This window comes from Notolepis coatsorum, assembly GCF_963971535.1.
Source record: "Notolepis coatsorum genome assembly, chromosome: 13".
Taxonomy (NCBI): Eukaryota; Metazoa; Chordata; class Actinopteri; order Aulopiformes; family Paralepididae; genus Notolepis; species Notolepis coatsorum.
In genome coordinates this window covers 115,926,098-115,938,797 of record NC_140177.1, presented here as the reverse complement: position 1 = coordinate 115,938,797, position 12,700 = coordinate 115,926,098, and the positions used below count along the sequence as shown (strand labels likewise).

Below are 12,700 nucleotides of genomic sequence, written 5' to 3'. Positions count from 1 at the left end.
CTGATCGTCATACTAACTCGTTTGGCTGGGTTAGGGGGAGGGCAAGTCATGGGTGGGAAACTGGCGTTGTGGTCAGGTCAGGTCTGGGTGCCTGCTCAGCGGAGGCAGGACTTGATGAAGGCAGCATGACCTCCCACGCATTACACTTCACCAATGAGAGTCCTCGCTGCCAGGTGAAAAAAGAGTCACTGGCTGTCGCTGCGCGTATCGGAGGAAGCGTGCGGATGACTTCAGGGTTCCCTTGTACCGACCAGTAGGAGAACATGCGCACAACAACCAGGTAAGGGAGGGGGGGAATTGGCACAACGACTAAATTGGGACGGGAAGAAAAACAGAGAAAAAATCGGAGAAAGAGGATTTTTTTTTTTTTAAATAAGCCTGATAGTGGTCATAGGACTAGGTCGAAGTCTAGAGAGGATTGCGAGGTGCAGCGCCGACGCACCACTTTCGGTCAGAATGTCTTGTCAGTGCAAGGAAGTATGTTGTGGAACAGTTTACCTACCACCATTCGAGAATGTCAAACCTTTACTACTTTTAAACTCAAAGTAATAAATTTTTTCTAGAACACCAAGCATGTGACCATATATAGGACCTTTATAGCTTTGTAGCCATGTTTTTGTAAATTATTGTTCTTTTGTTTTGACGTGTTTTTTTATATTGCTGTTTTTGTATTTTATTTGTTTTATGTTTGGGGACTGAGGATTAGCATCCCTTGCTAAATCCTGTGTATTTACAGTGCATTATATGTATTTTCCATTAATACATGTTGTCCCTTCCAAATAAACGAATACATTTATACATTTTATTAAATTACTGAAAGGCTATTATTGAGGAGAGACTTCATATTCAGTCACAAATATACCGGCTACCCTGTTCATTGGTAATCTATTGATAAATTACCTCTCAGTTTAGCCAAATCTGGTATTTCCCTAAACCTCGTTTTCCGCAACAACTCCTGAAAGTTCCTCGCTAGAGAAAAGTGAAAGATCAGATTTTTAGCTTAACGGTGATCTAAATGAAAAAGCCAACTGTCACGGTCAAGGGACTTGGATTCACATTTCCAGCGTGAAGGGAAATAGGGAAGCATGGCTCGGTGTATATTACGCTACCCACTTCTTAGGACTTTGAAGTAGCCTGCGGCAGCGCACTTCTGTGGAGCGTGACAGCGGGAAAGACGCTGAAACGTATGTTTTTTTCTCTCAGAGCCAAAACACACATGGAGAGAAAGACCATTGATACTTTTGAATCAAAACACAACATAAGCCATAATAATTCCCTGATAGGAATATATTGGGGGCAACAGTGGCTCGGGAGGTAGAGCAGTTGTCTGGTAAGCCGGAGGTTCCCGGTTCGATTCCCGCTCCTCCCGGGCAGTGTGTCCTTGAGCAAGACACTTAACCCCTAACTGCTCCCGATGAGCAGGTTGCCACCTTACATGGTTTCCTCCGCCATCGGTGTAAGAATGTGTGAAAATGTGAGGAACAAATTGTAAAGCGCTTTGGATAAAAGCGCTATATAAATGCAGCCATTTACCATTTATATATAGGCCTACATAATATGTCGGATGCTCTTGAAAGGAAGATGATTCAAACTAAATATATTTAGTTCATGTCAATATTCAGTCTTATACATTTGGGTAGGTGGGGGTGAGATGAAAGTTTAGAGGTTGTAGCTGTAAATAAATAACAGATTAAAAATTATTACGTACCATCTCCATCACCAGAGCCGGAGCCCGTATCTGTAGAGACGAGAGAATGCAAGCATGAGTTATTTCTGCATAATTTTTTCTTTAAAAAAAACATTCATCAAGGTGCAGTGTATACCTACAACCTACACTCAGATGACCATTCATAAAGATATCTTGATCGCCTATCTTTGTTTAACCCCTGTGTGGTGTTCAGGGCTGTGGGACCTGTTTTCAATGTTTACTAAAAGAGAAATTATACAATTAATTATTACTTTAACCTGAGACTCATTGGTCTTGGCTCATTTTATATGAAGAACATATAAATAACACATTTTGTAAAAGAACACACACTGTGCACGTGTGGTGTTCAGGGCCACTGGGATCCAAAATGGTGGAAATTGTAGGTGAAAACAAGTAAAGATGATACAAATGTAACAAAAAGGTTCACTGTATACCTTCCCTGTCTGCCTCCACCTTGTTTCATTTATTTTGTTCACATCACATTTGATCTGTTACTGAAAAGCTATTTGAAACAGCAATGCTACCACCAGGCTATTGGGAAATATAGTTAAACCGGTTAGCCTAGGCATTGTCCAACTAACACCTCTCCCGAAAACTAACCGGCACTGTCCGCTTCCATTCATTGTGCTAAGCTAGGCTAACATGCAGCCAGATAGCTTTCTACTGAACGCACAGAGAGGAAACTGGTATCTATCTTCTTGTCTCTGGAGAAGACGGTAAGCTAATTTCCTAAAATGTTGGTGTGTTCCTTTGACCTAGTGACACAGCTACTTGTTGTACGTGTTACTGCCCAACACTGAATATATATACAGTATTATATATATTTATTTTATACGCTGCAGTTCTTTTTGAAGTTTGTTCAAAACTCCTTTTTCAGTACAGGGTTCTCTCTCTCTCTCTACACCACACTCCTTGGCATGGCACTGGTGCATTAAGAAATGGATCTTGACAACACAAATCTTGGCATGGCATTCTTTAAATTAAGTAATGGACACTCGTTTGAAACATTTTGGCGTAGCATTGTTACATTAAGAGATGGATTTGCACTGCCCGTTCAAAACTATGCCTTTTTCCTTTTCTCCTCCAGATGTCACCAATGTCGATGTCACCAATGCCAGTTGTTCGTATAACTACTATTATACAAACTACTAACAAATATCCCTTAGATCTCAAGTGCTCGCAGTCGACACTGCACTCCCACAGACGGAGACTCCTTCCGTTTCAGTTAAGATTTCATTTAGCCTTAAATTACAGTCTTCTTTATGATGTCACGATCAGACACTATATATATATGATGCAGTCAACATGTCATCAAGTCAAAGCGGGAACTTTGCTTCAAAGTGATAACTTTGATGAAAAAGAAATTGTATAGAAATTCTAATTATGATGATGTGACAAATGGCTACTGGTCATCGAAAACCTGTATAGTTCTAGAATGCTGAGATAGAATTCAGAGAAAATATTCCAAAAGAATTTACACCTGAACGGTTTATCAATGGAAATATTGTTATCAGCTCATCAAAAACAGTTCTACCTTCCATCTGTAAAATGGTACAGACCCAACCTTTGCCCGCCACATTTGCATCTGGTCCTACCTAAGACATCTTTCAACACAGGTTCAACACACTCTCTTTTTGGATCTCCCCTATAACAGGTAGGAATAAAATGCACACTGTGCTGTAGTCCCTCTATCCTGCTAAGCAAAACAAATGTATCTGGGGGCTTGAATATTCAAGGCATCGCCAAATGCTTCAATTACAGGAAGCATAAATCTAGGAGAGGAAATTGCAGTGACGAGTGCAGGGAGAAGCAGAGGGCCATATCGGAGCGTTGTACCCTTCCTAGGGCATAATGAGAGCATAGCGCCACTTGGGAAATCAGGGCACTGCCCTTACAGATTGAGTTCACAGTGAGCCCCGGCTCTAGTGTTGCTATAAGTTTCACAAACACCTTTTCAACCACCAAATGCGATGACATAAACATAAACCAATGGCTAGTCTTGTCATGGTTTTGACCTTATTTCACCTTTCTGTGAGGGATAGCTGTCAATCACTGGCCTCTGTGGTTAATTGCCTCATGGGTCGGCAGGTGTGTGGGCTTGATTGCACCTGATTCAGTGCAGCTGTGCCTAATGGCAAAGCTGAGTCTATTTAAGTTTGGATCTCGCAGTGTCAACTGCTTTTTCATTTCCTTGTGTTGGCTATCCTTTTGGTCAGGCTTATTATATTAAAGTGTAGCGCTGCCCTATTCAGCATTTAGCCTTCTTTGTAGCCATCCTTGTTTTGGGCTACTGGCTTATTTTACACTTTATTTTATAGAGGCTGAGCTGTTTATGGTAGTGTTTTCTTGTGTTCTTTTGGAACTGTCCTTTGCCTACTCTGCACATAAACTTTTCAATATAAAACTGTTTTTAGGAGTTGCCTTTGTGGCTTATTTATTTTTCTACAATACCTCTGTATTGAGTGTCGTCCTGTTTTTTGGACTTTACTTATTTTCTTAAATACTCACTTTGAGGCTTTAAAGGTTGTTTTTTGTTGTTTATTTTCCCCCTTCTCCTTAATGTCTGCGTAAGCAGTTTAGTGGTTATTCATACACGGATAACTTAAAGAGTCCCTATTATCTGCTCGTGACCCACACACACATGCAGCCCTTACAAGTCTGGGGAGGTACTGTGTCTGCATCCAAGATTCAAGATTCAAGAGGTTTATTTGTCACATACATACCAGGGCATAGTGAAATGCGGGTGGACATGCCCTCTTTGATTGTGCAATAATACTAAATAATAAAATAGACACAATAAACAGGTAATAAAATAGACATAAAATAGGCATGATAAAATAGACATGCTAAAGTCCTGAGATAGTGCAATACAATGTTAGCTACGGATTAAAGCACTGGGTCCTATGTACACTACTATACAATATACAGTTTTTACTCTATAATATCCTTATGCTATACTTGCTATTTCTAAACTATACTATAAAAGAACCACATCAGTTCTTTCCTTAAAGTGACCTTCATTTTCCTCGTTCCTTTAAAGTGTCCTTTCCATTTTGTTTAAAGTGACCGTTTGTGTGTGAGCGAATGCAGCACAGAGCAGTCTGGTTGTCTTTAGTGATGAAAAAATGGCTTCAGATGAGCGGGAGGGCAAAGCGCTGGGAACTGGAAGGGAGTCTCCTCTGTGTAGTTTAGGTTTCTGCCTTGGAATTATGTCTGGATAATAAATAACCCTTAAAGGAACACGCCAACATCACGGGAAATGCGCTTACCGTCTTCTCCAGAGTCAGACAAAAGGATCGATACCAATTTTCTCAGTGGAAAGATGTCTGGCCGCAAGCCAGTCGAGCTTAGCACAAATGAATGGAAAGCAAATATGGATCAGCTGATCCGTATCAACTTCCATTCACTTGCGCTAAGCTAGGCTAGCGTGTTGTCAATATAGGCTACTGTCAGTCTCAGCATTTCAATGACACAGACCTCTGCATTGTACACTTAAATTATACATTAGTATGAAAGATGATTAGCAATCTTACTAGATCTCGAAAGCGAGCTAGTTAGCTAGCCGAATGAGCAACTGTAAAGCAAGACAGCATTTGGCAAGCGGCAAGTCATCAGTAGAACCACTCCACATCTGAAATATTTCAAAATAAAGGTTCTCTGGCGTAAGCCAATTAAATGTATTCTGACCAACAAAAACACATTCAAGTGAAATGAAATAAAGTTTGTAATGAAGGGGGAAATAACCATTTTACAGTGGGTTTGAAGCACCCTGAGTATAACGTTGTACTCCCCCACAACTGCACACCCTTGTGAGCACCTATAAAGCGCTAATGTACTTGTTACATCATTATAATATAATAATTAGTGCTGTCAATAGATACATTATTTTTTACTAATTAATCTCACAATTTTCTGTAATTAATCTAGATTAATCTAGATTAAAAATAGCATTTTTCTACTTAAAACCGAAGCTTGTAACAGATATTTACTTGAGTAAAATCATGGAATTAATGTAAAATCAACACAAAGAAAGTATATTTAGATTCAAAGACTATTTTAATAGCTTTCTTTGAATACAGTTTCTCTCCTGTGAAATACAAATGTTCAACAAAACCATCAACATTGACTCAGCTAGACCGCTTTCTTATATCCGCGGCGCTAAGATTGAAGATTTTTCACTCCATAGATTAATCTAGATTAATTTATTTTAATGCTTTAAATAATTTTAATTCATCTCCAAAGTTAAAGCATTAACTTTGACAGCCCTAATAATAATATATAATTCTCACTATTCTATCTTACATGTGAGATTGTAGGCCTACTTCTGAGGCGGTTCAATCAGAAGGTTTCAAGACTAAACCTAGAGTAAATAATGTCACTTGTGCCAGACTATAGTCGTTAGTGTTACTGAAATCAGTATCACTGTACTGTACACTGTTGCCAAAAACGAAATAATCAAAACTTTAAAGTTGATATTTGCTTATATTGGTTGATATTTGCGTGTATATTACACAATCTTTCCCCAAAAGAGAAAATGACAAAGCCAGTTGTCTTGTCCAGAGAGAGAGAGAGAGAGAGAGAGAGAGAGAGAGAGAGAGAGAGAGAGAGAGAGAGAGAGAGAGAGAGAGAGAGAGAGAGAGAGAGAGAGAGAGAGAGAGAGAGAGAGAGAGAGAGAGAGAGAGAGAGAGAGAGAGAGAGAGAGAGAGAGAGAGAGAGAGAGAGAGAGAGAGAGAGAGAGAGAGAGAGAGAGAGAGAGAGGAGAGAGAGAGAGAGAGAGAGAGAGAGAGAGAGAGAGAGAGAGAGAGAGAGAGAGAGAGAGAGAGAGAGAGAGAGAGAGAGAGAGAGAGAGAGAGAGAGAGAGAGAGAGAGAGAGAGAGAGAGAATGCTAGGATCAAGGACGTTCGCCCAACTGATAAACATTCCTTGTTCAGTTAAAAGGAACGTGCCAGACATGTACGGGTAGCCTACACATTGTCCAACTAACAACTCTCCTAACTTCTAATATCAATATTTATGGGCAAGGGTTGGATGAAATCTTTACTAGATCATCAATCATTCCAACAGCCAACGAAAACCATGCAGACCCGCAGCACTATCTGCGCATGCGTCTGACAAAAATGCAACTGACAGATTGTCCGTGAGTGAGTGATCCAATGTATCACACATATAGTCCTTGGCGACAGTCCTGTGTGCTGTGGGGGAAAATACTATAGAATTCCAATAAAAAACACCATTAGACAATGCTATTAGGTTTTGGCACATATCCAATAGGATATTTAATAGGATACGATTCCTATAGGACAAAATCCAACTGAATCCAATAAGGCCGGTTCCACAATGTAATCGGATCTACTAGAAATAAAATATATCTAATATGATTTTCAAAATCCCACTAGATTCTATTAAAGAATAAATCCTATAGGATTTGGGGGGGGGGTATTGGTTAAGATTCAAGATTCAAGAGTTTTATTTGTCACATACATACACCCGAGACATGCAATGAAATGAAGGTGGCCATGCCCGCCTTGATTGTGCAAAAATACAAATAATAAAATAGAATAATAAAATAGAATAGTGTTACAAAGGGTCAGATTAAACCGAATATATATATTTATTACTTGAGATATATTGTATAGTATTTGTATATCGTCTGATATCCCTTGTATATTCTTTGTACATATACACGGAATATCCCTTTACCTAGTACAGGCCAGACCCATAATATTCGTTCTCCTATTGGACAGCGACCCCCTAGGCGCCAACGGCCATACCCCCAACGTCTAGTTCAAAGCCACCGCTAAGACATGTCTCAACATGCCCAGGTTTGCGCAGTAATACGAGACAGAACTGAGGTTGGCACTAGATTATTCACCTTACATAAATACGTTGCAGGTGGATACAGCAGTTAGTTACCCTCAAACGAGTCAACGACCAAGTGAAGTGAGCAACCTTGCGTCTAAATAGAGCACTTAGAACCGCGTGCGAATAGGATAGTAAAAGTGTCAGAGCTTAGTGAAATAACGTCAAGTTCGACCTAGTTAGTGTGAAGTGCCGGGCACAGGAGAATCTACACCGGTGAATGCAGAGCCTTTTCCGGCTGGATTATTGCTTTGGTACTGTGGCGGCTGGAGCAGAGAACCGTCTACCCCGCTGCTGTGTGGGATCAACCCGTGAGGAGCATCACTCGAGCCCGTCTCTAGGAAGAGGCTGGCTGGCTTTCACCTATGCTGTCGCGCATACTTGGATTATAGCTGCTGCTTTGTCTGCCGATCGAGGGGAGTATATGTACCGCCTCCCGTAGCTGGAGCTTATTGATTCCTCGTTGATCCAGACTTTTGCATCCGAACATTCCTCTCCCCTGCTGGCTTACAACCGGAGGGAACCCCCCTTAGTATCTCCAGCTGACCTACGAGTGTGCCTTATATAATTCTTATGCTACAGGTGGTATTAATTATCCCCTTCGTAATATGCTCATGGACTTACGCTCTTGACCTATTCATGCACATTCTTCGCCTTACAAGCGCAACTCTAATTCTCAATAATGTAAGATAATATTGATGCTCTTCTAATAAATATTACAAACAGGACTTTCTTTGTTAAGCTGTGTTATTGAGTGGGTGTTCATCTCATATACATGTGTACTGTATGGCCAGTAGTAATGTACATAACTCAGTAGTGGTTTAATGATACCATACTTATTCAATACAGTCAGGGAATTGTACCCCTCAGTTACAAATAGACATGATTAAAAAAAAAGTTATAAGAATAAAATACAATGCTAAGCTTAAGAATAAAGGCAATGAGTAATATATACAATAATATACAAATATACAGATGTTTTTAAAGTGACCTTTTTGTAGTGTACAAATGTGTGTGTGTGTGGTGTGTGAGAGAGTGTACGTGAGAAGTTAAGACAACTTTAATACAATTGCCATGCAATCTAATGGACCTGTCTCAAACCCTGCCCTCTTTTCTTGATCCTCCAATCACAACTGTCGCTTACCTCGGACAAACCAAGTTTGTCCGAGGTAAGCGACAGTTGTGATTGGAGGATCAAGAAAAGGGGCAGGGTTTGAGACAGGTCCATTGGCTATGTCCTGTTCTTCACAACAACACTCACCGGCAGAGCACGGTCCATCGGACACCCGTGAGATCAGCCTCTGCTGCTTGCACGAGGCCTGTCTCCTGTAGCACTCATTCTGGTAGGTGTCTCCATTGGAGCCACAGACGGGAATATAGTTTTTGTGGCACTGAAAATGACAACAGCAACAACAACAAGCAAAAGGTAAATAGAATAGAATAGAAATACTTTATTCATCCCGAGGGACATTTGGCACTACAGATCAACAGTAAACATGTCACGAATAACAAGACAAATAAGAATAAGAATAAAAATACGGTCCAGGATATACATTTTCTATGTTATGTATATACATTCTAAAATATACCGTCAAAATATAACGAAATATACAGTAAGTGTACAGTAAAAAAGTGTAAAATTGTACAATGTTGGTTTAAAAGTAAAAATCCAGGTAGTACTGTCACCCTGTGCTCAGTGATGCAGTGAGGCGCAGTGAGGCACAGTGATGCATTATAAAGTCTGATGGCTATCGGAATGAAGGACTTCCTGTGCCGTTCAGGGTTGCATCTTGGGAGTCTTAGTCTAACACTGAACGTGCCCTTTCTATCAGCCAAGTCTGTGTGTAGTGGGTGGGATGCGCTGAATGAATGTACTCTATGGCGTAGGGCTGTTAAATTATGGCAAAAATCATAATCACGATTATTTTTATTGATATTGAAGTCACACAATTAAGTAACTGATTTGAGAACATCATATGACGACAACTGGATTTTTTTGACCTTTCTTCTCGACCAACGGCTGTTTTTCTGTGATCTTCTACAAGTTATCAAAGACGTTTCAAAATAACTGGAGAAACCCGCCGTGGCTCCCTCCTCCCTCTCAACAGGGGAGGGGAGTGGCAGAGTGCACCGCTGTGAAGGAAGGGTGCGCTGCATTTACAAAACAAGACAAAATTAGAGCAACACACGGAATGCTGCAAAATAATCTTTTTATCTCGAAATATTTTTATGTTATTTCCATGGCCCAGGAGACTTCAATCACTATTTGTTGAACATGAGCTACTCTCTCTCTTAAACCTAGAAACCAGAGAAGAGCTTTGTTCTTTAGTAGTGTTCTCAATGTATCCGAATACACAGAACATTCCCCTGTGTATTCTCAGTATCACTGAGACATCACAAGTTTGAGTTTCAGCACTCACGTTTTTGGATTAGGGAGAGCGTTGTTTGATTCCACTAATATGTTTGGACTGTCTGGACTGACCATAGGAATAAATAACATGTATGAATTCTTATATTGGGGCATAGTTACACCTTTAAGATCAGAAATAAAGATAATTTTATTTCCCATTGAAGTTACTCGTAAAATCACTTGTTTGCCTGTTTTGGATACATTTTAAATCTGATTTAAACCAAAAAAAACTAGAGAGAAACGTCAATTGCTCAGGTCAATTAAATCGATGATTTAAAAGTGCTTTTCTCTCATTGTTTGGGGAAGTGGAGACACTTGATGGCCCAAGGGATACAGAGGATATCGGGACAGCGGTGGGGAATGTGTCTCAGATGGACTGAAGGACCTCTTTTCTGCAGTGAACACGGTCCCCACCTCAGGTGCAGAGTGTGAGAGGGGCTTTTCCCCAGATTAACTGAATCACAAATGGTTCCAAATATATTATATTTAAGGAAAATGTTTTTCGAGCATGGGAAGATAGGCACAAATATTTTGGACAAGACAAAGGAGGACACATTCACAAATACAGTAATCAATAACCAATCTGACCAAGTGCAAACAACTGCAAGTTGTCCGTATAGCTTACAAGAAGACCAAGTGCCATAGGCCAGTTTATGGCTTTGAGCATGAAACAGACTGCCAGGAACTGAATGAAGTGGACATGGGGAGGATTCTCCACTCGAATGTGGCATGTTCCCACATACAACACATTTCATCCCAAATGAAAAGGAAACTGTTTGAGAGGATAGTTGAGTGTGCTCCAAAAATCATACTGGATGAGGCAACAGTAAATAAAAAGAGCGCATTAATTGTGTATTTGAGCTTCAGTTGCCAGAGATGGAATCGCCTGAGAACATATTTATTGATCTTGTTGAGCTAGATGACGTAAGCGCTGAAGGCATTGTCTGCAAACTGTGGGTGCTAACTTAAATTAGGCCATTCTTTCTAAATCGCTCATCTGCCTCACATGTGATCTGTCATGCATGGGCACAAGAGGCAGGTGGCAGTCAGACTCCAAACCCCTTTTCCAAACATCATGGTACGGCACTGCTCCACACATCAGCTCCAGCTCGCAGTTGGTGATGTGATGAAGCGTCCCATAGCATCCAGTTTCAGAACAGTGGAAGTTGTATGGAGAAGTGACCTGCCCTCTATGAACATATTAAGCATGCAGCCTCGTGCAACAACACTCCCCGTGAAAACTACAATGGCCTGGCCATGTGCCTGTCATCATATGCTTTTTTAAACAATGTTGATGATTGATGATGATGATGATGATGATGATGATGATGATGATGATGATGATGATGATGAATCGGGGGAATGCAAGCCCACATGTACTGGGAGATTATTTTCTTTTTGGTGTCTAAATATTTATGTCCGCGGTAGGCAGAGCCTATCCGAAGACATTATGGTTTTGGTAACATCTGTGTGTGGGTGGGTGGGTTTGTGTGTGTGTGTGTGTGTGTGTGAATCCGCACAATATCTCACAAACTATAGGGCCAATCAGCCTGTGCTTTGGGGCAGAACATTTCAGAGGCACAATGATGTGTGCAAATATAAATATATCAGGCAATGGGAAGTATTTTGGGGAATTAATTTCCAGCATTCTCCATTGCCATTTATGTAGGCCTTCTGTGGAGAGTTTATGGTACACCTTATTACCGCCAGAGGGCGACAAATACGGCTTTCCCTCTGCATTCAAAGTGGTCAGCTCAGCACAACCAAAGTGTAATGGCTGAGCCCGACCCAATGCAATCTTATCAACAACCACCAACAAACAACACACCTAGGTGCTACTGTGTTGAAACTAAACAAGAATGACATAATAAACAACGCTACATGCAGCACACAGATTTTGACATGATAATGGAGCCTATATGCCCACAACAATGGGACTTATAATTAACCACTAATTTCACCGCACCACACAAATGCCCACTAGCTGCCAGGCTTACAGTAATATGCCAAAATATTACATGCACATATCATGCCCAACAATGATGGAACTTACAAGTTTTCATTAGCCATACTCTGTTCACAATTTCACAGCACAAACACCCACTTGCTTAGCTGTGGGGCTTACAGTAATCATATGTCAAACTGGAACGTCCGCAACATGATATAGTTGGTAATAAATATGTCTCCCCGATGAATGAAGGACGTATGGCATAGGCATGTAGTGTACACACACGTTTTATGTCGTCATAAATGCTTTCTTGCAGTTTGAGATTGATGTGCCTTTAGCATACACAAGTTGTTTACAATACCAAACGCTAGCATTTACATTAGGTAGCCCACAATTCGAAACCAAAACTCTGACTGCCCGACCAGACGTCTGAAGATCATGATCATCGTCAAAACACTGGTTATTGGAAACAAGAGGATAATTGATATTGTCATTTTCAAAATGATAATCATTGCCCCAAGCTGTTGCCAGGTAGAACAATTGGGTTGTTGATAAGGCATTGGGTCAGGCTCAGCCATTGCACTTTGGTTGTGCTGACCACTTTGAATGCCGAGGGGAAGCCGTATTTGTCGCCCTCTGGCGGTAAAAAAATCAATCATCAACATTGTTTATAAAAGCATATGATGACAGGCACTTGGCCAGGCCATTGTAGTTTTCACGGGTAGTGTTGTAGCGCGAGGCTGCATGCTTAACTCATTGACTGCCACGCTGTTTT

At 40.7% G+C, this 12,700-nt stretch overlaps 1 protein-coding gene across 1 annotated transcript in view; it reads right to left on the bottom strand.

Moving 5' to 3' along the window:
* The window catches only part of tmeff1a (transmembrane protein with EGF-like and two follistatin-like domains 1a), a gene marked incomplete at its 5' end in the record, with an annotated part of 162,134 nt that overhangs the window by 65,325 nt on the left and 84,109 nt on the right, over positions 1 to 12,700 (bottom strand). The window contains 2 exons of the mRNA XM_084327778.1: positions 1,709 to 1,738; positions 8,829 to 9,016. Coding sequence (XP_084183904.1) covers positions 1,709 to 1,738; positions 8,829 to 9,016 — 218 coding nt within the window. The remainder of the gene's footprint in view (positions 1 to 1,708; positions 1,739 to 8,828; positions 9,017 to 12,700) is intronic.